This window comes from Antechinus flavipes, chromosome 4 (assembly GCF_016432865.1).
Source record: "Antechinus flavipes isolate AdamAnt ecotype Samford, QLD, Australia chromosome 4, AdamAnt_v2, whole genome shotgun sequence".
NCBI lineage: Eukaryota > Metazoa > Chordata > Mammalia > Dasyuromorphia > Dasyuridae > Antechinus > Antechinus flavipes.
The window spans coordinates 167,609,074-167,635,651 of record NC_067401.1 but is presented as its reverse complement, the minus strand read 5'-3'; the positions used below and the strand labels follow the sequence as shown (position 1 = coordinate 167,635,651).

At 37.6% G+C, this 26,578-nt stretch overlaps 1 protein-coding gene across 1 annotated transcript in view; it reads left to right on the top strand.

The window, feature by feature from the left end:
* Positions 1-7,748: 7,748 nt before the first annotated feature.
* Positions 7,749-26,578, top strand: part of RNF213 (ring finger protein 213) — a 176,242-nt gene continuing 157,412 nt past the window's right edge. The window contains exons 1-3 of the mRNA XM_051995424.1: positions 7,749-8,285; positions 9,459-9,597; positions 16,094-16,260. Coding sequence (XP_051851384.1) covers positions 9,501-9,597; positions 16,094-16,260 — 264 coding nt within the window. The 5' untranslated portion in view covers positions 7,749-8,285; positions 9,459-9,500. The remainder of the gene's footprint in view (positions 8,286-9,458; positions 9,598-16,093; positions 16,261-26,578) is intronic.

Below are 26,578 nucleotides of genomic sequence, written 5' to 3'. Positions count from 1 at the left end.
CTGTCCTGGGATAAAAAGGGAAACAGGGCCAGACCCCAATTCCCTACCGGAGAGTAGGACTGGGGGCCAATTCAGCCCCTGTGGTGTGACGCAGTTTCTCCGTTGTTCCTCCTGCTCGAACTCAGGACAGAGACTGGGGTCTCCTCGGACAGTTTCCAGGGCACCTTCGGGCCTAAGTCTGGGAGAGATTTGTATTAAACGGAGCTTCCGCTCCAAATGTTTTTACAGGAGGCAGAAGTTGCTCTGAGAAGAAAAGAGCTCAGTGTCTCAGGTTAGAGTTAAAGGGAAACCAACAGCTGTTAGCAGCAGAGTGGAAGAAACATTGGGGTTTGGACCCCGAAAAAGTTGAGGTGGTGGGAGGGTCCTAGGTTTCACTAGGCTGAGTCAGCTTTTAAAGAGACAAGAGTGCTGGGTGTGTTTTGGCTCGCCGCTTTTGCCTGAGGGCATAAGTGTTAATCAGTCCCAGTATTAGAAAGAAAAAAGCTAAAGGATGGACTAGTCCAGAGAGATTGGGAATTCAGCTAATCTATTCAGATCTGAGTTCAGGTGTTGAGAATGAGGCATTTTTCTCAAGCCCAGTGTTTGTCTCTGCATTAAGAGACAGCTTAAAATCTCCATAGGGATGGGGTGTGGACAGGTAAAAACTTTTATTCTTCCAAATCCTTGCAGCATCCCTCATATCTCTTAGAGATAGAGCCGACAAAAGAAGGCCTTGTCAATCCGCAGCAATTCCTAAAGAATTGTGCCAGAGCTTAGAGCTCCCAACGACGACCCAAGCCCGACCGGAGGGCTTTGGGTGTCCACTGCAAGATAAGAAAGGAGAAAAAGTCTTTTACCTTGTCCAGAATTAAGAAAGCTAATTCATGGCAAAACCCAAAAACTTTCGCATTCTATAACGTAACCTTCCTAGACGTCTCTAGAAGGTGTCACAAAGGGCCCTCCCAGAGGACCGTTTGCCAAAACAAAACAGGATTTCGACCTCACAGCGTCCTATGAGCGACAAATCCCCCCAAGACTGCCAAGAGTCTCCCAGCGAGCTCAAATTAGCCCGGGCATTTGAGCCGCCCCCGTTATAGAAGCATGACATGGTGGGTTTGCCTCAGTGGAAACCTCCTAAGAGGGCCACCAACATTGAGGGCAAGGTAGCAAAGGAGAGATGTGGTAGGGGTGGGCGTGTTCTCCTTTCAACAGCTCCTCTCTTAACACTAGACAGTATGCATATTCTATAGCCCTGGGCTCCTGGAGCAGCAAGTCAGGGGCCTAGCTCTGCCTTCCATCAGCATACAGTGTAAAAGGCTCTAGGCCTAAGCCTATTCAGGGCGATGAGATTCCCAGCTTTCTCAAAAGGCAAGGTGGGAGTGGCCCCAAGTACCTGGGCGAAGTAAACCTTAAAGAAACTCTAGCCCCAGGAAGTAAAAAAGCTTAGCAGCAACCATAGTGTGGCCACAAATTACAATAGCTACTTAAGGCAGTTTTACTTCTGGTCTATGCAGTCACACCTGAACTCAAAACTCCCAGCAAATATTAGCTGCAGTCCCAAAGGATTTCATCTTCTACAATCAGTTATCATTAATCAAGGACTTCAGATGAATCTAGTTCAAGAATCACAGTAAAGGGTTTACAGCTTCTACAGCTATCTTTCTTATCTAAGTAGACAGTTTTAAATTTAACATTACACAGATCTTGAAGTTCACAAGTAATTGAACCAAACTTCATATAACTTATAATTGCCCAACAGAGATGACAAATTTTAAGGCATAACTCAGTTACAAATTACCCAATACCTCTAGAAAACACACCATCTAAGTAGGAAGGTAAACTATCCCATCTTAGTCCCTCAACATCTCAAATGGGGAGGGAAAACAGGGAACAAGTCTAGAGAACATAGAAAAGCACAAGGGAAAGACAGACTTCTTTCCTAAAGGTATTCACCGAATTCTTAAATGGCTTCAGTTTCTCTCATTAACTCATTTCTTGCTGCAGTCAAGGAATGAGGGGAGAAAAGAAATAAAAAGCCATCTTCCAAAGAATTTAATTTGCCTTGACCTGAAAGTTTCATTCCCAGCCATCATTCCAAAGGTCTTTCTTGAAGCTGCAACCTGGCCAGGGTTGGAGCCCAGGAAAAAACCCTTTGTTGGCAGGGACATAGAATGCCAATCCAGAAAAGAATAGAACCAGTGTGCTAAGAGCAAAAGGTCTTAGGACTGAGAAAATTAGTAGCAAAAGAGTTCCCACCTGTAGGGTTAGGTAGGAAAGCGTGAGACAGACAGACCTAGCCTGGTTTACCTAGGTTATCTCTCCACAAGCAGCTAAAAAAGTTTTAAGTAGTGCCCTGAGGCTAAGAAAAAAAACCGAGAGCAGTTTAAAATCCCGTCTTTGTAGACAGCCGTGTGAGCATGCGAAAGCGTAATTCTGAGGCTTCTACAGACGCAGGATGACCAAATCAGGGAACTGAGTCCCGTTTAAAATGTATGGGATGAGCACACGTCCTGAGGGCTGGAAGCTGTGGCTTTAAGAGCCAGGTAAAGGTCTGGAAGGGGCGCGGCTCACTTGTCCAAATTGCTAGCAAATTTCTATTTTAAAAGACAACCTTTCCGGAGATTTGAGAAGATTAAGATTGAGTCCCTAATCTCCCCACTGTACAGTAACCCCAAGAAGGGGACAGGATAGGAGCATTTAAACGGCAGGTTGCCAAGCCACATGGGAGAGGTCCGAACCAGGCCTCAAGTTCTACACTCCCCACTCCATGGAAGAAGGGGGAGAAAAGGCCAGAACGAGGGTGGGGGAGGAAGAGATGCCATCTTACCCAGCGCAGTGCGTCTTGAATGGCGAGGGCTCCTCTGGCAATTCCACGCTGGAACTTGAAGGCGGGGCAGCTCATCTAAGCCCCCAAATCTTGCTGGGAGAGCAAAACCTGAAGGGAAGACCGCTTACCCCTGTCCAGGGAGTAGCTGCCGTGGGCAGAGACATTCTCTAAACTCACTCCAATTTACCCCCTTTCTCCTCGTGGCTACAGCCTGACCATTAGAGACTCCATTGCATTTAACAGTGGAGTGGGAGAAGGGCTCAAACACAGCTCCTCTTATTCTCCGGCTATCTCCCCAGAACAGAGCAAAGAGAGCGCTGGCCTGGGACCCCCGAGAGGGGTGGGGTTCCCAGAACAGCCACATGACCACTCTTTGGTCTGGGGTGGTGTTAAAGAGACACTTCCTCTCGTGTCTCAACAGTTCCTGCTGGAGAGCAGGACTATCTGGTGACGGGAAAAAAAAAGATTAGAAATGCATTGAGATGCAAAGGAAGGGCCTTTCTCTCTCCAAAGGATTTAGTCAAAGGGAGTTTCTTCAAGCAAAGCATCTGCTCCAGGAAAAGACTTTAGAGGCAGGGGAGTGTCTAGATTAAAGAAGCCTTTTCACCTGAAATGGAAGTAGGGTGAGACAGAACACAGATATTCTCCCCACTACCTTTAGAGATAGAGTGAGACCAAAGAAAGAATGCAGATTCTTCCCGGAAGAATACTGCCTGAACAGCTCAAAACCCAGATTGGTTCCGAGTGCCCCGAAAAGGTTGATCCAGTTTGATCGCCAAATTATCTAGCTTCCGGTGTTCGTTTCGTCAGGGAACCAAATGTTGAGGTCTAGCTTTGGGGTACCTAAATGAAATTAGGGTTAAGGTCTAGTGGCAGGTTTGGGGTACAGATTCGGCGCAAGGTGGTCTAGTAGCGGCGCGAGTTCCCAATAAAAGCATTTATTGGCCCAGAGAGCTAGATTGATAAAAGAGGTTTATTATTAGATAAGCAAAGTTAAGGTATAGGCGAAGGTAGAGATAAGGAGGGCACTGGACAGAGGGTCCAGTGGACAGAGGGTCCTCACATGGTAGCCATGTTTGGAATCTCTGCCAAGAGGGGTTCCCAGCGTGGCCTTTTTATAATAGGAGACTTAGCTCGAGAGGCTTTCGGGTGTAGCCCCAAAGTTGGCTCAGATCCGGGTGGGGCTGGGAACAGGCCAAATCTTCTATTGGAATTCAAAAGGACCAGGATGTGTGAGTTAAAGAGCAATTTACATTATTAACTAGGAGAGGGTGGGAATCTAGAAAGCAAGCTTTCCCGCATCAATAGCTTTTTATTTTTCAAAATACATGCAAAGATAGTTTTCAACATTCATCCTGATGAGGCCTAGATTTAGAGTGGTCAGGGAACCTAATGATGAGGTCTAGTGGCAGATTCGGGGTTCAAGGAACCAAATGGAGAGATCTGGCTCCCCTACATCCCCTTGGGATTTGGCACATGGGTAGGGAATTTGGGAAACCTCCCTTCTGGTGGTGCAGAGATTCTTTGTAAAGGAATGTACGAACCTGAAAACCTAGATTGGCAAAAGAGGTTTATTATAGGCATTGGGAAGTCAGCCTTTGCTACGCATGAATAGAAAGGTTGAATTCCTTAGTGGCAAAGTCCTGGCAGGGAAGTATGAAGTTTCTAGCAGAGAAATCCCGATACAGAGATATAAAGTCTCGTTAGGGAAATAGGTGAGGATAAAGAGAGGGTAGCGCTGGAAGAGAATATCATCCCAGCAGGCAGAGGCTTGCTATGCCGGGAAGAAAGAGAGTTTCCTTGGCATTTTAGCTCCTCTGCAAAGAGAGGGTTTAAGATTGGCTTCTTTATAATAGAAGCTTTGGCTACAGTGAGGCCTGCTCCATGGGGGCTGGTTTTCAGCTTGAGCTGGAATTGAATAGAGGATCTTCAACTGAATAGACTTTAACTCAGGATTCAACCAGCCCCACCTAGATTACAGAATGAAGCTGTTTATCTTGTTTCCCTTGGGCTGAGTACCAGGAGAATCTCTGGCTCAAGGAGCTTCAAGTGCTTTACCTCACAGCTCATTCCCACAGAGAGAGAGAGAGAGAGAGAGAGAGAGAGAGAGAGAGAGAGAGAGAGAGAGAGAGAGAGAGAGAGAGAGATAGATTTGGGATTCCTTTTGTCAATGCTTGCAAAACCTTATATTCCAGATGTTTCTCCCTCCCTCCCTCCCCTTTCCTTCCTTCTCTAGATAGCAAGTAATCCAATACAGGTTAAACATGTGTAATTCTTTGAGAAACATTTTGTGGATGTTGAAAAAACAAGGCTAGAATATGCTGAATTAGTTGAGACTGCATTTTTGTTCTGAGGGGGAAAATCATCTTGGTGATTTGTGTGAATACTAAATAGCAGAGAATGACAGTGCTAGGTCCAATAAATTCTTAAGAAAAGAATGAGAGCAGGCTGGACCAAGCATAGAATGTTTTGACACACCATGAAATAATAAGAATGAAGTTGAGCAGTAGAGATCTTCTTCAGAAACTATTAGGGTTTGAAAAGTTGATGGGCTCAGTTTATATAATAGAAAGAGTGAGCAAAGTCACTAAAAGATTCCCATTGGGAAGCTCCATTAGGAAGATCCTATAGTGTATACTCTCCAAAGACAAAAGAAGGCAGCCATACAGGAGATGCAAAGATCTGCATCTTACTGTAGTTCTGTTCTGTAGCCTCACTCCAGCTTTGGAATTCAGACACTGGAAGAATCCTCCACTCTTATGGCATCTCTCTTTGATTGGATGGCTCTACCTAGAACTTCCATCTAAGGAGGTGTTACAGGTCAGCCTTTTTCCTCAGGCTACTCTCAGGACTTTTGCTAGCCGCCTTCAAACTGTTCCACTTGAAAAAATAAAGTCCATGGTTTCCTGTTGTATTGGAGATTATGGTGAATATGAATCAGTTTAGGAAGAGAGAAATAAAAATAAAAGCTAGAAACCTAGCATTTGAAGGATAGGACTGATGATACAATGAAATATTGGGCACGAAGTACTCAAATGGTGAAACTTAGATCTAATCAAAAGATAAAGAAATTCAAGTTTAGGGGAACTGGCGGATTCTGATTATTGTGTTTTAATCAGGATGGAAGTAGATTTCCCTTTTTGTCTAGATTGCCTGACACTCATTGGGGGTGAAGTGGGTCTGGGCAAATTTACATCTCTTTATCCAAGACTGAGTGATCAGACTCTCACTGGAATAAGTCCACTTCTAATTATAATATTCATTCTCTCATTACTTGTTAACCAATCAGAGTTGATTTTCATCCCCAAGAACACCCACTCTTTCAAGAGTATGTAAGTGTTGAATGGGTTCCATGAGGGAGTCCAAATAATCATCTTTTTAAATAATTATTCACTAGCCATAATTAATAAAATGATTAATTACACGAAATTTCTGTCTCAAACTTTTTTTTTATACCTCACAGTTGGTTGTGGCTGCAAGCCTGGCCTGAGTTTAACTGATTTGAGGGTTTTTATTTTGGTACATATACCTATGATATACTAATCATAGTTTATAGACTTCTTCAATGAATGTTTATTAAGCATATGCAAGTTACATATGTGGAAAGATATCCTAGCTTAGTGGATAGATAGCCAGCTGGTCAAGGGATGTCAAAGAAAGAATTGTGAGTAAAAAATATCTGGCTATTATTAATTCTAGTTTGGTGACTTGGCATTTCATGAGACCTTGAACAAATTATTGAGCTTCAATTTTCTTATCTGTAAAATGAAAGCCAAAATCATAAAGCTAGAAAGTGCCTTGAAGACCACTGTACTTCTCCCTACATGCAAAGTCACACAAGCTATCAACATCCATGATAGAACTTCATCTCCAAAGAGTCTCTAACTCATCAGCTCTTGTGCTCTCCATTGTACCATGTGACTTCTTGTAGTTTTCTCTAAATCTAGATTATACTATTTGGGTTCAGGAAGAGATCCCAAATTCCAGCTCTGGAGTTCAGATGCTGGAAGAATCCTCTTCACATTTTCTTTGAATGGATGTCTCTTCCTAGAATTTCCTCAAAATTGGGGATCCCCAAAATATATTGTGATTATGGGGCCAATATTGTGAGATGTTCCAAAGAAAAATTTATAGGCTTAGACCCATCTCTAAATCAAAAGGGAAAGATGTTATTATGTTGCTTACAGCAAGTTAAATCCATATAGCATTTTTAGCATGGAAAAAGGGGTACAGATAGTTTTCTTATAGGAGAAAAATAATCTTGGGGGTTGGAATCATATCTGGCCTTCTGACTGGATACATTAACTATGGAGTTAGGATGAATTTTGTCAATGCAAAGAATTCAGCTAAGAATCTAACCAGAAGTCTCAACTTAGGTTCTGATATTGCAATAATGTAATTAAAATAAAAATGTCAAGATAAGCAGTACTTCTCCCTGACTCATGGAGTAGTTTAGGTTGTAAAATGCAGGTTTTCCCCAAATAGTTTAGGACTTGCCCAACTATCAAAGATCTGTTTTTTTTTTTTTTTTTTCCCTTCTCCACCCTCATCAGTCTCATGGTGGTGTATGAAATGTAATTTGTTCCTGCACCAAGCAGGTACCTAACAGGTGAATTAGCATCCTCTCTTTAACCCTTTAGTAGGAGTGTGGAGCTGAATCTCACATTCTCCCTAGGTCAAATTCCATGCTTTGAAAGCAGAGATGCTTTTTGTTGCTGTTGTTGTTGGGGTACAAGCTTCAAGCAAGGTCTTTCCATCTTGGGGGAACCTTCCAGCCTCCACCTTCCTCGCACCCTTTAAAATGTGTACCGCTATTCTGGTTGGCTGTTGCTAGGAAACGGATCCGGGCGCCAACAGGAAGTAACTCTGTGGAACAGGTTGTTGATTCCGCCTCTTCCGTTGCAGCCCCAGCCTGGAGGCGGAGGCAAGGGCGGGAGGCGGGATCAGGGGGCGGGCTGTTCTAGGAAGTCAGGGCTGAGTGGGGCTTTGCGGCAGGCTTCTGGGAGTGGAGAAAACGAAACCTAAACTGTATTAGGACCGAGTAGGAGGGGATTAGGGGAGGATGCTCTGTGGGTAGGGAGTGAGGCTGTTGCGTCTGCACTGAGACCCTCTTGGGCTCAGCGGAGGTCGCTGAGACTGTGGCAGCAGGGATCTCGTGCTGTTCCCTCCCCCCACCTTCCCACCCCAGCTCAGGTGAGGGACGCGCGGAATCGAGGCTGAGGGGCGCGTGCCTCACCTAGCTGGGCGACTGCTGGTGTTGGGGGCGGTGATCCCGGCGCGTGCCCTAGAGCTGACAGTGGGGGGGAACGGGGTGGGGGGGCCGCATCGGGGAGAGAGGGGGGAGGAGCGCGCTCGGGCTTCCTTCCAGGCTCTTCGCCCCCAGGCTGTACTCTGTAGCTTGGCGCCTTCGGGACCTGAACTGCCTCGCTTGCCTTCGGACCCCAGAGGATTAGCGGTCCTGCGGAAGGGCCAGTTGCAGGTGACTGTAAGGGCGGGTCTATGTTTATGATTCGCAGCTGGAGGCTTGGTTTCGCTTTTTGTTCGCAGTCTGTTTTCTCCGGCCTCTCCCAGGTCTAGAATAGTTTCGTTTTCCTGAAGCACTGACACCTGATAGACCATTTCTGTTTCTCGTCAGTGGTGGGGGGTGGGGGAGGTCGTTTGGTGGTGGCGGGAGGGGAGGGCGCGGGGTGAGGGGGAGGCGGGCGATGAGTCCGGGCCCTGCTTGATGCTTTCCATGTCCCGGAGCCTCTCTACTACTCTGGCCCGCCGAGCAATTCCCACTGGGAAGGGAGGCGAAGCTGCAGCCCCACATCTCTTTAAGTGCTTCTAGGATCATATGATTATATGAGTAATTTTTTCCTTTTATTAGGAAGATGAAGTGTGTGTGAGACCTTGGCCAAATCCCATCTCTCTCTGAGTCCTCATATCTAAAAAAGAGATTATAATACTTAAGTATCCTAGAATTGTGGTGAAATACGTATGACACCATGCATGTAAAGTACATTGCAAATGTTGATTACATGGAAGGCTTTGCTCTAGGTGCTGTGAGAACAATGAAAATGAATAATTTGTGTTTCACATGTGTAGTAGAAAAAGGTTTACAAAGCAGCGTCCTAATTATGACCCTCTGAGAGAAGTAAAGGCAAATACTTCCCCATTTTATTGATGTTACAGAGGAATTGACAACCTGTGATCACACCACTATCGAATGTTAGAGGCAAGGTTCTCATTCCACATTTCCCCTCTTTAAACTGTCCCTTTCCACCTTCCAAAAAGAAAAAAAAAAACTTTTAAACAAATATAGTCCTCTGATAGATTGTAGCTGTTCTCACGGAATGTTCTCATGGAATGTTCATTAAGACTACACAAATATTCCTGCCAGTTCTAAATGGATATAATTAGAGATAAGACAGGAGAGTGCCTTAAGAAGTCTAAGTTAAGAAGCAGGAGATATGAGTTCCTTTCTAGAAATATAGAATGCTTCATTGACTTGTACCCTCTGAAATGAACTGCCATTGAAACTTTCAGTTTGTAATAAAGCACTCATTCTTTGTGTAGTTTTATTTACTGAGAAATGAAACTTAACCAGTAGTGTGATCACATGACATTAGTTATTTAGCTGACTGTCCTTTTTCCTCTCTAAAACTTCAAGGGGTAAAGTTGTTCTTCCTTGAAGGCTTCTTTCTGCTGGAACATGAAGTGCCCTAGTTGTCACTACATCTCCAAAGATGAAGCTCCTAAGTTCTGCAGCCACTGTGGATGGAATTTGGTTCCTGCAGTCAAGCTACAGAGTAAGGACAAATGGGTATCATGGCAAGGGTGGTCTGGAATGTGCTAAGGGATTGAAATGGTTGAGTAGTGGCATAGAAATCTAGCCTTTTTTTTTTTTTTTAAACATTTAAAGTTTTGTGAAGAACATCTAACTACGTACTACATGCATTAAACTACAACCAAGGATTGAGAATTTTTTTGTAAGGGTAAATTTAATTGTAACAATGTTTCATGGTTCCTACTTCTTGCAACTGATTATAGAAAAAAACTACTTTTTTTTTTTCTCTTCTCAATTTTAATTTTTGGAAATTATTCGAATCTTTGTGTTAGTACTTTTAAAGCAGCACTTTTCAGTTTCTATCTTTTACTTCCTGAAATTAGAAACTAAAAGAAAAAATTATTAATGAACCAAAAGTGTACATAAGCTTATTTGTAATTTAGGACAAGGAAGTTTCCCCAGGAAATAGCTTTTATGAAAATATCTAAAAAGCCAGTCAGATTTACCTTACTTAATCTTGGGCATTAACCCTTCCTGATTTGCTTCAAAGAGGTATATGTGAAATTAATTAACAAACATTTACTGTATGCCAGGTACTGTAAATTAAAATTAATTAAAATAAAAAAGAATGACTTAGTCGCAATTGATCCCTCAACTAAAAATGGGCTTTTCCTCATAGAAACCCATTAAGTCAGTTCTGAATTGGTGGTGATATATTCTAAATGTAGGAGAACTCGCCAGGTGAGGGGAAGTAAGTAGGCTAATTACAGAGAATTGTGTGTTTAAATAGACATATTAAAAAAAAGGTCTAAACTTATTATCAAGGAGTTCCACCATAAGCAGGCTGAATTACTAAATCATTCTTTTTAAAATATTAACAATAATAGCTAATAATTGACATTTATATAATGCTTGCTATGTGCCAAACAGACACTGTGCTTTACAAATATTATTTCATTTGATCCTCACAACAACACTAGAAAGCAGGTGCTATTTATTTTCCCTATTTTATAATTGAGGAAACCAAAATACTTGAGTGAATTGCTAAAAATCATAGAACTTGTAAGTGGCAAAAATAGACCTTGAACTCCAAACCTAGTAATGTTTTTGCTGTTTCAGAAAGAGTGCAATTTTTTTCTTTTTAAAAATTTTCTTTTTAATATTTTTACTGTTCCCAGTTACATGTAAAACAATTTTTTGTTTTTAAAATTTTGATTTTCAGATCTCCCTTCCCACCCCTATTTTAAAGAAGGCTCATGAGAGGTTTTGCAAAACATTTCTTTTTTTTTTTGGATTTATCTTTTATGTTTAACTTTTTTATGTTTCTCTTGATTCTTTTATTTGAAAGTTAAAATTTTCTTTTTTTATTTACATTTTTTTATTATAGCTTTTTATTTACAAGATATAAGCATAGATCATTTTTCAGCATTGAGAGTTGTAAATCTTTTTGTTCCAACTTTTTCCTTCCTTCCCCCCACCCCTTTCCCCAGCTGGTAGGTTGACCAATACATGTTAAATATGTTAAAGTATAAGTTAAGTACAATATATGTATACATGTTCAAACAGTTATTTTGCTGTACAAAAAGAGTTGGACTTTGAAATAGTGTACAATTAGCCTGTGAAGGAAATCAAAAATGCAGGCGGACAAAAATAGAGGGATTGGGAATTCTATGTAGTAGTTCATAGTCATCTCCCAGAGTTCTTTCCCTGGGTGTAGCTGGTTCAATTCATTACTGCTCTATTGGAACTGATTTGGTTTATCTTATTGTTAAAGAGGGCCATGTCCATCAGAATTGATCATCATATAGTATTGTTGTTGAAGCATATAATGATCTCCTGGTCCTGCTCATTTCACTCAGCATCAATTCATGTAAGTCTCTAGGCCTTTCTGAGATCATCCTGTTGGTCATTTCTTACAGAATGATAATATTCCATCATATTTATATATCACAATTTATTCAGCCATTTTCCAGTTGATGGGCATCCACTCAGTTTCCAGTGTCTGGCCACTACAAAGAAGGCTGCCACAAACATTCTTTTTGCAAAACATTTCCATAAAATCATATTGTGTGAAAGAAAACATAGATTCTCCCCCCCCCCCCCCCAAAAAAAAAAAAAAAAAAACTTGCAAGAAAAACAAAGTTAAAAAAAAAAAAAAAAGAGCATGCTTCACTATGTATTCAAACACAATCAGTTCTTTCTCTGGGTATGGATAGCATTTTTCATCGTAAATCCTTTCGATTAGTAGTGGATCATTAGATTGCTGAGAATAACAGTTATTCACAGCTGATCATCAGAGAACACTGCTATTATTTTGTATGCAGCACATTTCACTTTTCTTGAGTTCATGGAGGACTTTCCAGGTTTTTCTGAGAGCATCCTGCTCATCATTTCCCACAGAACAATAATATTCCATCATAATCACATACTACTGTTTATTCATCCATTCCCCAATTGATGGGCATGCCTTCAGTTGCCAATTCTTTGTCCTGAGAAGAGAGCTGCTATAAATATTTTTGTACATGTAGGTTCTTTTCCTTTTTTTTTTTTTTTTTTTAAATCTCTTTTGGGATAAGAAGAGTACAATTCAATTAAATCCCTGCCCTCTCAGGAATATACTATTACCATCTTTGACTTTGGGATAATATGAATGTGACATCTTACTTTATCTGACCTACTACATTAATACTACTGGCAAGTTCTTTTTTTTTTTTAATTTAATTTTATTTAATAATAACTTTATATTGACAGAATCCATGCCAGGGTAATTTTTTTACAACATTATCCCTTGCACTCGTTTCTGTTCCGATTTTTCCCCTCCCTCCCTCCAACCCCTCCCCTAGATGGCAAGCAGTCCTATATATGTTAGATATGTTGCAGTATATCCTAGGTACAGTATATGTTTGCAGAACCAAACAGTTCTCTTGTTGCACAGGGAGAATTGGATTCAGAAGGTAAAAATAACCTGGGAAGAAAAACAAAAATGCAAATAGTTCACATTCGTTTCCCAGTATTCTTTCTTTGGGTGTAGCTGCTTCTGTCCATCATTTATCAATTGAAACTCAGTTAGGTCTCTTTGTCAAAGAAATCCACTTCCATCAGAATACATCCTCATACAATATCGTTGTCGAAGTGTATAATGATCTCCTGGTTATGCTCATTTCACTTAGCATTAGTTCATATAAGTCTCTCCAGGCCTCTCTGTATTCATCCTGCTGGTCATTTCTTACAGAACAATAATATTCCATAACATTCATATACCACAATTTACCCAGTCATTCTCCAATTGATGGGCATCCATTCAATTTTCAGTTTCTAGCCACTACAAACAGGGCTGGCAAGTTCTTATTAATAAATTAAAGCATCTAGAAGAAGGCAACCAGGATTGTGAAGGGCCTTAAAATTAGTACAGTTTGATTGTTTAAAGGGACTAGGAACATTTCTTCTGCAGAATAAAAGATATGAAAGTCATTTTAATATTTAAAGCTTTCTCATATGGAAGAGGAATTAGGTATAGCTAGATGTTGCATTGAATAAAATGTAAACTTGGAATCATGAAGATCCATCTCAGATATTGGCATTATGATCTTGGACAAGTCATTTCATTTCTCAGCTTTAGTTTCCTCATTTATAAATGTAGACTTAATAATAATACCTCACAAGATTGTTGTAAAGATCCAATGATTTAATAGATGTAAAATATTTTGTAAATCTTAAAATGTTATTATAAATATCTGCTATTACTGTTACTGTTATAATTATTATTATTACTAGACTTGTCTGCTTAACTATGGAGAGTAGAAACATTTGGAAATTAGAAATTAGAAAGTTTTTGGCTGGATCAAAAAACCAGAACAAAACAGCTCACTTTTTTTTCTTTTTCTTTTAATTTTTTTTTTTTTTTTTAGTTGAGCAAAGTTGTCCCCAAATGGAGTGGTCTACTTCAGAGTAGGGTGGTTTTCCTCTTTGATTGAAATTTTTAAAGCAAAAGCTGTGTTAACTACTTACTGTAGATTCTTTCTTGTTCAGGTATAGATTGAGCTAAATGGCTACTGAGTTCTCTTATTTTTAAAATTCTGTCATATTTTATAACTATGTAGTTAAATATCTTGTGAATATTCATAGAAATGGGTACTTTAATTTGGAAAGCTCCAAGGAAAGCCTACAAATAGGTTTTGGATGTGGGGGAAGGGAGATTAAAACCTAATGTTTCACATGATTTACAGGAAAATGGGAAATATATCTAGAAAGGGGAAGTTGGGCTTTTTCTTTTCTTTTTTTTTCTAGATATTTAACCAATATCCTAGAAATTAAGAAATTAAAAGATAAAAAGTAAAAACAGTCTCTGCTCCAAAGAAGTGGATAGATGTAATCAAAGAAAGTAAGATCCAGGTACAAAGTGATTATATCATAAAAGAGGTGATGATAATACTAAGTCCACAAATAATAATTATAAAAAATAAATACTATAATTATATACATAGTAAGTATTAAAATAATTGTATTGATGAGTATATCATAAAAGTACTCAGTGTTTAAAAATATTTAAGATTGCCTGTGGGACACTTTTAGGGAAAAAATTTAAATATGTTATTAAAGAATTAGGATTAGAATTGGTCCTTGAAGGAGAAATAGGATTTTTTGCTGGTTAAGATAGAGAAGGGTACTTTATGTCTGTTGCTTTTGTTTGACCCTCAAGCCAAGAAAAAAGTCTCATCTGTCTAATAATGTTAGCCTTTTAGATAATTGAAGAAAATAGCATTTTTTTCTCTTCTTCAGGTTAAAAATTTTTTTGCCATCCTGGTTTTCCTTAGATAAGCTCTCTAATTGATCAAGGACCTTCTTAATATATGGTATTTCCAGTTAGGATGGAGTTCAGTAAAACTAAACTATTCCTTTATGTTTCTCTTTAAAAAAAAATTTTTTTTTTCCACTTCATGTCTTGATGCAGCCTAAGATTGCATTAGCTTTCTTTATCAACTATTATTGAATAAAACTAAGCTTTCAGTTCTTTAAAACTGCTGAATTTTTATCTTACAAACTTTGTTTAGCCATTATTTTATGACCCTATACTTTTCATTGATTTAAAAACAAAAATAGTTGTAGGACTTTGTTTCTGTAATTTACATATTAAATTTCTTTATTAGATTTGGCCCAGCGGTATAGCTTAGTTGGGATCAAAGGTTCGTTGTCTAGTAGTTCAGATTTCCCTTCTAACTTAGTGTCATCTGCAAGTGTGAATGGCATATAATCTATGCCTTCATAAAAGTCAACAATAAAACTTGAACAGATCAGGGTGGATTTCTGGGGCACTTCTAGATCCCTCTAGGTAAATTTGATTGGTCTCTTGTTGTTTATTTAGTTCTGAATCTACCTAATTTTATCAGCATCTAACTTGTATGTCTCCTTGTCTAGTCTATGAAATGCCTTGCTGAAATAAAGATATGTCTGAGGACGACTCCTGATCTTATATACCAGTTTGGTAAAGACAGTCATGAACCTGTATCTTCTTTCATCCACTTTTTTTTCCCCTAATATAACTTTAAGTTTCTTCTCATTTTTTAAGTCCTCAGCTTTTCCTATTAATCTCAGAGCTTTCATGTTCCTGAAATTATTCATCTAGGACTACCTCATATTTTTGAATCTATCATTTATCTTAGTTTCAATCATCTTTTAAAAGTTTTAATTGAATTTTACTGGGTATTCACATCAAACTCATTAGACAATTCACTTCCTTTCCCATCTAACCAGAACTGGCAAAGGAGATTACTTTAATGTATTAAATAATGTTTTATGAACTAAAATAGGGGATTTGAGATTCATTGACAGAATTGAGAGACATATTGAAATTTATTGAGGAAATGGAAATAGACAAATATACTCCTTTGGGTATAGATTATTCAAGAGCTAAGAATGATAAAATTAAATGTAAGAATGAATCAAATATTACCTGAGAGGTGATTTACAAATGAGGTGTGGTGATCCAGATCAAGTCAAGTCAATAAGCATTTATTAAGCATCCACTATCTATCAAGTACCATGCCAAGTGCTAATTATAGAAAGAAAGGAAAAATCAGTCTGCTCTCAAGGAACTTTCAGTCTAACGGGAGGAGATAAAATGCAAATAATTTTGTATAAACATAACATATACATATTAATTTGGAGATAATCTCAGAGGAAAGCCAGTAACAATACATAGAACTGGGAAAGAGCCCTGTTGTATATGATCTTATTAATTTGGCTACATATGTATATTTTGTATCTGTAAATGTCTGTATGTGTTGTTTCCCCTGGTAAAATATAAGCTCTTTGAGGGCAGTGACTTTAATTTTTGTCTTTATATCATTAGAATCTTCTATGGAGTATATAGCATATAGCTTCTTAATAAATGCTTGCTTGGTTGATAGAAGGTGGCATTGTTAATTAGCCAGTGAAATTTTTATATTGAGAATTTTCTTTAAATAAATTTTTTTCCCCTATAATAATTCCCTATAATAATTTGCTTATATCTTCCATAGAGAACGGCAAATCTCAGCTAACTTTGGAAGTGGAAATAGAATGTGGAAAAGAACTTAAGGGTGATAATGCTCTTCCTTTGGCAATGGATACTGTTGACCATTTACCTGATGGAAATAAGGAGGTCCATCCAGATAATGCCTCAGACTTGTCGTGGACTACACAAAAAGTGAGTATGATTCTATTTTGTTCTTTAAAGACTTTTGGTTTATCTAGAGAACTTCTTATATTTTTCCATTTATGCTTTCTTGATAAGCTCATTTACTGATGTGATTTCTTTTTAAAAAAAAAAGATTGTTATCTATTTTTAACATTCATTTAAAAAAGTTGAATTCTAAATACTCTCTCTCTATCCCATCTCTCCACCAATTGAGAAGGTAGGCAATATGATATCAGGTATACATGTGAAATCATGGAAAACATTTCCATTTTAGCCATGTTACCAAAAAAATATAGAAAATAAAGTGAAAAAATATATACTTCAGTGTAATGGGCTGAAGCTCGAGTTGATGCACTGAAGTCCCAAGCACGTGAGGCTAAATAGTAATTGGACCATACTCTATTAATATATGCTTGGAGAAAGAATGGCACCTGCCCACTCTTTGTGCAAGTTCTGATGTATTATATAGGAAATGATGGAGGGACAATTTTGGTGGGTGGAGAGAGAGGAGCGGAGAGAGAGGCAGAGAGACTGCTGGCCTTGTTTGTGTTGGGGCCACTCACATTCCTATCGCCATCCCCCTTCACCTCCACAAAGAATAAAGATTGAAGATTTTCCCTTAACTTGAATTCCTGACTCCGGCTGATTTTAAAATACCCAGTCATCACACTTCAATTTGTACTCAGAGGTCATCTGTTTTCTCTCTGGAAGTGGATAACATTTTTCCTGATGAGTCCTTTGGAATGATATTGGATCAATGTCTTGATCAGAGTGTAACACTCTCCTCTCTCCTCCCCTTCCCTCCCCCTCTTCCCCCTTTCTCCCCCCTCCCTTATTTCTTTATCAATTTTGGAGAATACTGTATTCATATTGGATATGTGTTCCCTGTGGAACAATATCCCTATTTAACACATCCAAGTTGAGTAGGTTTTCAGTACTAACAGCCCTCTCTCCCCTTCTCATGCCTCTGTGTTGATTCTTTCTTTGTACTTCACTCATTTGTATAGCGTAATTATTAATTTTACCTTTTCTTAGACAGTTTTACTTTTTAGAGTCAGCTCATACTTGGCTCTGCCTCAGTCTTTCTTTTGAGCTACCTAATTACTGATGTCATATGGTATACATTTCCATGTAAAAATATAAGCAATTTTCCTTGTTGAGTTCCTTGAAATTAATCATTCATGTTGGCTTTTATATGTTAAAAGTTTGGATTTGGTTGAGACAAAGTTCTGAAATCTGCAATTTCGTTGAATGTCCATTTTTTCCGTTCAGTATAATAGTTTTGCTGGATATGATATTTTTGGCTACAGGCCTAATTCTTTTGATTGTCAATATGTGTCATTTCAGGACCTGCAGTCTTTTATTGTAACTGCTAATAGATCCTGTACAATTCTAACTGTAGCTTCAGCATATTTGAATTTTTTGTTTTGTTCCTTGTAAAGTTTTCTCTTTGATTTGAGGGTTTTGAAATTTAACAATAATATTCCTATGTGTTTTCCACGTAGGATTTCTTTGAGGTGGTGATTTGTGGATTTTTTCTATTTCTTCTTTCCTTTTGTGTTCTATAAATTCTGGACAATTTTCTTTATTTCTTGCATTATTGTGTTAATATTCTTTTTTTTGGTCACAGCTTTCAGGTAGTCAGATTATTTTCATATTTCTTTTCTTGATCTCTTCTCCAGATTTGTTGTTTTTCTTGTGTTTCACATTTTATTTTTTTCATTCTTTATATTTTGTTTATTTCTTAGTCTCATACCTTTTTATGGTTTTCCCCTTGCCTAATTCTAATTTTCAAAGAATAATTTTATTTTTTAAGGCTCTGTATCTTATTTTCTGATGGTTAACTTTTTTTCCCCATAATCTTTTTGTTTTTCTTGGATGGTTCTTATTCTTTTTTTCTTTTTCCTCAATTTCTTTCGTTTGAATTTTGAATTTCTTCTATAAATTCTTTCTGGGCAGGTAGCCACTGAATGTTACTCTTGGGGGTAGAAGAAACTTTTTTTACTTTACTGTCCTCTTCTGAAGAGGAATCCTGGCAATTCCTATTCCCATAGTAAGTTACTAAGGTTGAATTCTTTCTCCATTTTTTTTTTTTTTAAAGGAAAACTATCAATGTAAACACCTCTAATTCTAAGTTGGAGGAGATGGTGCCTCTAACTTAAGTTCACCCTCTGACCTGGAAGCCTAAACCAAAAGCTTCACCTTTCTGCAAGTGCTTGCAGCCAGCAATTTTGCTGGTTCTGCATTTGCTGGATATGCTGATTTCTTCTTGTCCAGAGCAGCTTCTCAGCACAACTGGGCCTGGCATTACTAATCAACTGAGGTTCCCTCAGTCTTCTCCAACAGACCCTACTATCCCTGTCCACTACTTCCAGTGCTGTCCAGGAGTTGCAAGTTCCTATATTTGTGGCTGAGTATGTATATATGTATACATATATGTGTATGTGTATGAATGTTTTTCCTTTTTTAAGCTGTTACTCCTGTGAATAGGGTTTCAGAACTACCAGATTTCCTCCCCAGTCTAATTCCTCTATATTGGTTCTTGCTTTCACACCTCATTCATAAAGCATAATTGCTATTTTTTTCTTTTCCTACATGGTTTTCCTTTATTTAATTACATCATATTCAGTTCTACCCATCTTTATTTTGAACTATCCAATTACTAATGACAGTCTTAGAGATATGATTTACATTTCCACTTATGTGATATGTTTTTCTTATTGAGTACCTTGAAATTAGTCTTTAATTTTGGCTCTTACATGTTAAATTTTTTATTGAGTTCGTTTGTTTGCAGCAAACTCCTGAAAAGCTGATAGTTTGTTGAATGTGGTTTTTTTTTTTTTTTTTTCATTCAGAATTTACTTAATTTTGCTGAACATAATATTTTTGGCTGAAACTCTAGTTTTTTGATTGTTGATATATAATATTCCCTGCATTTTTTTCTAGGTTTTTTTTTTTTCATTACTTGAAATGAGTTTCTTTTGCCTTTTTTTTACTTCACTTTAGTGCTACGCCCTTATTTTTAACTCTGTATATGTTATTCTGTCTCTTGTTTGTTTCTTGTAAGCAAAATATTGCTGGATTGTGATTTCTAGTTCATTCTGTTATCTTCTTTCATTTTGTAGTTGAGTTCATCCCATTCATACACATAGAAAAGATTGCTATTTCCTCCATTCTATTCTGTTACACATTTATTTTTTACTTCTTCTGTCTCCTCTTTAAGGATCTGGTTTCCTTCTGACTAACATCTCCCTTAACTTATTTTTGTTATTATTCTTTCTCCTTCCTTTTCATTTCCTTGTTGAATAAGTACCTAGTTATGTTTGTATATTTTTTCTTCTTTGAACTAGTTCACGTGAGGGTAGGTTCCAGTGTTGCTTGTTCCCTCCTTGTTGTATAAACTTTTCTTTGTACACCCTTTTTTATGTAAAGTAGTTTTGTCCATTCTCCACCTTTCACCTTTCCCTTTCCATTCTTCTTTTGAGATTATTAAAATCTTAAGAATCATTGTCTCTATGATCCCTGAAGATGATAGAATTCTGAATATTCTCCATATAGGAAGGAAAACAGTTTAACCTTATTTAGTCCTTTAAGCCTTCTTTCTTATGTTTACCTTTTTAGACTTCTGATTCCTGTGTTTTTATGTCCAATTTTTCTGTTCATCTTTACTCTTTTCATTAGGAATGTTGGGAAATCTCTGTTTTGTTAAAGGTAAGTTTTTCCCCATGAAGGATTACATTAAATTTTGTTTATTAGAGTATTCTTGGTGTAAGCCTATTTATCCTTTACCTTCTAGAATATCACATTCCAAATTATCTGTTCCCATATATTGTGTGTGCCTATTTGATTTTGTGTGATCAAGACTGTGGTTCCTTACTATTTTCTTTCTGACTGCTGGTAGTATTGTTTTTTTCTTTTGTTGGGAGCTCTGAATCTGGGCTATATAATATTCCTGGGAATTTTTATTTTGGAATTTCTTCAAGAAATGACTGGTGCATTCTATGGATTTTTGCTTTGCCTCTGGTTCTAAGATATCTGGACAATTTTCTTTTATGATTTCTTAAGAATAGGATGTACAGACTTTTTTGTTCATGGCATTCATGTAGTATAATGATTCTTAGGTTGTCTCTCTTTCTATGATATTTTTCATATTTTCTTCTTTTTTCAGTCTTTTAACTTTGATTATTTCTTGTTGTCTCCTGGAGTCATTAGCTTTCAATTTGTCACTTATGATTTTCAAAGAGTTACTTTCTCCTACTACCCTTTCTTTTAAGTCCTTGGGTAATGGATATTTCATGTACATTCCTAGCAAGGTCTCATTCCCTATATCCCACTGGCTGTCTCCCTAAGCTGTTCTATACTGGGAAAACGATTTGCTGTGTCTGTTTCTTGGCTTTCCTCATCAAAATTCTGTCTAGTGCATTTTCTAAATCTTTGTAAACGGTGTGTAGTCTGTTAGTTAAACTGTAATACTATTATTCTTATTCTTCCATCTTTACTCCATTGCCAGAGAACATGCTTTTCTATTGTCTTTCTGTCCCTTTTCTACCAACCTAGGATTTTTCTACTCATCTTTGAAGATATGGAGGTTAATTTCCATGATGTTTTTTGACTTGACTATTATATTGGTCTCATTGTCCTTCTTTCTCTCTATGTTTTTCATTCTTCTGTTTGGTTACATTTGCCATTCTTTGAATCTTCCTGAAAATAGACTTAATTGATACATAGATTTGTGAGTGCCTGTCTTTCAAGAATATATGAACTTTTTTGTGCCTTGTCATTTCTCAATTAGATCATATGGACCTGGAGGACGAACATGAGAGAGAATATGTTCATTTCCCCTCCTAACTCTCCACAATGCTTTTTCATAGTGAATATTCCACCAGTATTATTAAAGTTGGATGGGATGACCACTGTAATTATTATTGTCTGATCCACTCATTCATAATATACATACATTATTATATTACATTTTACAATATCATTTAATACTGTATTTTATCTGGAAGCAAAATATAGGAGCTATTACTTGAATTTGCTAAATTAGAGTGTTAGTGGAAAAGATCAGTTGATTACTATTTGCTCTACTTTAGTAGGGATGATCTGGAAAGTTTTGATTGTATTGCCATCATTGCAGTTTAACCTCAGTAGTATCAAGTATTTTGAATCTGGTATTTGTTTCTGGTGATAGACATTTTTGAAGAGATGAAAGGATAAAACTGCCTTTTCTATATTTTTATCCTTAGTGTTGCTTGAGAGTTAAGATTAAAGACGAGTGACATTTTAAAAAATTATTTTTTTTGTCTCCTGAGAGACTTATCTCTATGTGTAGTGACCAACAACCCATGTTGGCCAAATATTGGTAGAGGTAGAAGATGATGACATACAGCTCTTCACAATTTTAAATGCAATCTTTGAAACAAGTGTGAAACAGTGGAGAAAATAAACTATACAGTAGCACTATTACTATCTAGATTGTGCTTCAGTTTCTGATAACTTGATATTTAAGTGACCTTTCCCTAATTGGTTTCTTTCTTTTCCCAGTATAATTTATTGATACTGTGATTGAAAAGGGCATGCTCTTTGAAAGATTTTAAATGATATAACATGATATGACAGTGTTCTGACCAATTTTAAACATTCATAGAAAAAATTCACATAAACATGCATGAAGTAATATTTGTGAATTCTGTTCAATTTGCTGCAGTATCTTTCTAGGACAGCATTGCAGGAAAAACAAAACCTTAACGATTTTACTTTTAGCAAGTATTGTTAGCAGGGAAAATTTTGCAATAACCCACATAAGATGTAATTTTAGTATTTCTGCTATAGTGAAGTGACTATTATCTGTACTCAAAAGTGTAGGCCAGGAGTCCTCAAACTTTTTAAATAGGGGGCCAGTTCACTGTCCCTCAGAGCGTTGGAGGACCGGGTAAAAACAAAAACTTTGTTTTGTGGGCCTTTAAATAAAGAGACTTCATAGCCCTGGGTGAGGGGGCTAATCCTCCCCAGCTGCTGCATCTGGCCCAGGCTGTAGTTTGAGGACCCCTGGTGTAGGCTGTTCTCAGTAGAACAGAAGAGAAAAAGACTCAAGGAATTCCTTGCAAAAAGGAAGTTTGCTCTCCAGATAAAGGAGAATGAAGTATTCTTTGAGGAAAAAAGTAGACATGCTTTCATATTAGAAATTGAGAAGAGCTAAAGGGGCATCCTGACTAATTACTGTCAGAGATTGGAATGTAGAAGGTGTCACAGAGAATGTGAGGATTCCTGAATATTTAGTACTTAAAACTGTCCCCAAATAGGAAGAAATAGATGTTCTGAGAAGCAAACAGCTGCTTATCCTGTAAAGTAAGTTGATGTGGAATTATTGACATCAGTAAGTGAAAAAAACATCCAGTAAGGATTAAAAAAGGAAGAAACTAGTAATGGTGGTTAGTCATTTCCTACTGAATTAATAATTTATTAACAAGACAATAGTGTTGAGAACCATACCTAAGTGCGAAACCCAGAAAAGCTATAAAGGGTTAAAGGGGACTATACCAGTAAGGTGCAGAAGTCCCCCACAGCTGTGAATCACAACACACTTGAAGAAATTGCAAATCAGCATTTATTAATGCAGGTGTTGCTAGTGAATTGGGAATGAAATAAATCTGAGGCAAGAGGGAAGAGGAGAGAAGTCAGAGAATGCAACTGCCTCTCAGTTTCATTGTATTATCATCTTCTCACACGAAGGGATCTTATTCTGCTGGTCAGAATTAGAAGCCCAGCAACTACTAGCAGATGGCTCCTGTAACATCCAGCAGCCACTAGGCTCTGGGAGCAAATGGTGCCCGAACAGGAACACAAGAAATAGAGAAGCAGCGGCAGCAGTAGCGCTTAAGACCTGTTCTTGAGTAGGAATCCTTCCAGGAGAGTTCCTTTGCTAACTCGAAGGGAAGGAAAGGGAGAGAAGACCCAGTAAGACTTTTTCAGTTGGGGTAATTAAAATGGGCCAACATATCAAAGGGCTGAGCCAGGAGACTGATGAAAGATTTATGAAAAATGCCTGTTCTGACTGTCATTTTCTCCATTTGTCAGAAAGTTTGCCTCCATGATGAACTATTGTGATGAGCAAATTACATCTCACAAGATTCAACAGCTGCTATAGCATATCACCCTGCAACCATTCAGAGGAATAGGATGGGATAGACTTTGATAGTGCTATTTCCATTCCTCAGCATTCAGATTCAGTTAACAGCTCCTTCACAATATTAGACAAACTTAATGACCATGCTGTTGGGGGAAAAAAAATAATCGTGTTCTCATAAAACAAAAAATAGGGAATTGTTTTTTTTTTAATAGCTTTTTATTTACAAGAAGATATATGCATGGGTGATTTTTCAGCATTGACAATTGCAAAACCTTTTGTTCCAATTTTCCCTCTCCTTCCTCCTCCCCTACCCCCCTCCCCCAGATGGCAGGTAGACCAATACATGTTAAATATGTTAAATACAATATATGTATACATATCCATACAGTTATTTTGCTGTACAAGAAGAATCGGACTTTGAAATAGTGTACAATTAACCTGTGAAGGAAATCAAAAGTGCAGTTGGACAAAAATAGAGGGATTGGGAATGTTATGTAATGGTTCACACTCATTTCCCAGAGTTCTTTTGCTGGGTGTAGCTGGTTCAATTCATTACTGCTCTGTTGGAACTGATTTGGTTCACCTCATTGTTGAGGAGAGCCACGTCCATCAGAATTGATCATCATATAGTATTGTTGTTGAAGTATATAATGATCTCCTGGTCCTGCTCTTTTCACTCAGCATCAGTTTGTGTAAGTCTCTCCAGGCTTTTCTGAAATCATCCTGTTGGTCATTTCTTACCAAACAATAATATTCCATAATATTTATATATGTGGGATTCTTTAAAGCCAATTTTATTATATTGTACATAAGGAATGTTTGTTTCTTCAGAAATTGAATCAGGACCCATAGCTTCATAATGTTCAATTAATTGCTCTCCCACTAGTTCCCACGTATCTGGTTCTAATTTTTCTTCCTTAGATAGCCAAGAAGAGATGCATTCTAATATATTTAAAAGTCCAGTGATCTGCTTCCATATTACCAACAAATCTTGCTTCTTTATTAACTTAACTATACATTCTACATGCTTCCCTTGGGGTGGAGGAGATTCTTTTCTTAGTATTTGCCCCATTTCACCTAAAAAATGAAAGTGACTAGTTTAGCCCTTACCTTTTCTGCTTGTCTATTTTTGTATTCCCACTATTTCCAGGTCATAGGGACTTCTCCACTGAGCTTACTTGAAACAAGTATATTTCTTCAGAGTTCCGCCCTCTACATCTGAAGCCTTTGAACTCAGGTCCTCTTGATTTCAGGGCTGGTGCTCTATTTACTGCACCACCTAACTGTCCCAGGACAGTTTTCCTTGATAAGTTCTTGAAACATGGTGTCTAGGCTCTTTTTTTTGATCATGACTTTCAAGTGGACCAATAACTTTAAAATTTTCTCTCCTTGATTTATTTCCCAGGTCAGTTTATTTTTCTAGTGAGATATTTCACTTTTTTTTTTTTTTTGTATTTTTTCATTCTTTTGTATTTCCTTTATTGCATCTTAATTTCTCATAAACTCATTAGCTTCCATTTGCTCAATTCTAATTTTAAAGAACTTATTTTCCTCAGTGAGTTTTTGTATCTCCTTTATCATTTGGCCAATTTTGCTTCTTAAGGCATTCTTCTCCTTATTAGTATTTTGTATTTTCTTTTGCACCACTCTCAATTCTTTTCCTGATTTTTTTGTCTGTCTCTCTTACTTGATTTTCAAAATCCCTTTTAAGCTTTTTCATGGCCTGAAATCAATTCTTAGTGTTCTTGGAAGATGTAGGGTCTTTGACTTTATCTTCTTCTGAATGTGTTTTGATCTTCTTGATGTCATCATAAGTAACTTTTTTGTTGTTGTTTTTTGCTGAGGCAATTTGGGGTTAAGTGACTTGCCCAGGGTCACACACCTAGGAAGTGTTAAGTGTCTGAGGTCAAATTTGAACTCAGGACTTCCTGACTTCAGGGCTGGTGCTCTATCCACTGCACTACCTAGCTGCTCTTATAGTAACTTTCAATGATCATGATCTTTTCCTGTTATCTATTCATTTTCCTAGGCTGTTACTGAGCTTTTAAGTCTTTTTTTTAAAGAAGTCTTTAGTCCAACAGTCTGTTTCCAGTGTGGAGGATGCACTGTACTAAACTTTAGGGGTTTTGTGCAGCTGTTTTCAGAGATCCTACTAGGACCCTGACTGCAATCCCTACAACTGTTAAGGTGTCTCTGCCCCCCTGTAGCTGTAAGATTTAGTGTGCTAAAGCAACACATTTCTTCCTCAGTGCTAGTAAAGAGTCTTCCTGTGAGCTAAGGCCTCCAGAAGCTGCCATAGCCAAGACTGCCCACTCCTACATTTGGTATGAGGTCCATATGCCTGTTCTTGCTTTGCTGGGATTGGGGTGGGACTGTGCTGGTGTGGCCTGCATTGGGACTTCATGTTGGACTCCCATCCTCGTGCCACAGACCTTTCCTGCTAACCCTCTAAATTGTCTTTGGCTGGAAAATTTTTTAACTCCATCTTTTTGTGTGTTCTGATGCTCTAAAATTTTTTTAGTCATTATTTAAAGGAATTTGGAGTACTTTGGGGGAGAGCATGATGAATTCTGCCATCTTGGCACCAATTTAGTTTGATCTTTAATGGTAATGGGTTATAAAAGATTATGAAAGATTATGTTGCTTCTTGTCTATAAGTTTATGCTTTTTTTACTTGTTCTCAAAGACTAAGTCCCATATCATTGCTGTCTAATTTTTCTTTTAAAAAGCAATATTTTTTATTTTTACATTGCCTATATTTTTTAATACGTGTCTTCTTAAATCTTTTTCCAGAGTTATCCCAAAGATAGAATGAATAAAAGAAACTTAAATAAAAAAGGAGAAAAAAAATCACTTTATCAAAACTAACCAGCTCATTAATTAAGACCCACATTTTATGTAATATTCCATCTCCATAAGACTTCATCCCTACAAAGGAGGTGATGAGGAAGAGGTGTATACTTCTATCTTTCTGACTAAGCAGAGCAATTACAATTTCAAAACTTTTTTTTCCCAGTTTGATTTTGTTATAGCCATTGTGTGTAATTTTCCTGGTTTTATTCATTTCACTTTGTATCAGTTCAAATAAGTCTTCCATGCACATTTTTCCATTTGCACATAGTTTGTTTCTATTTCCCAAATTGATGGACATCTGTTTTATATCCAAACACATGGGTAACAGCTCCTATTTCTAATAAG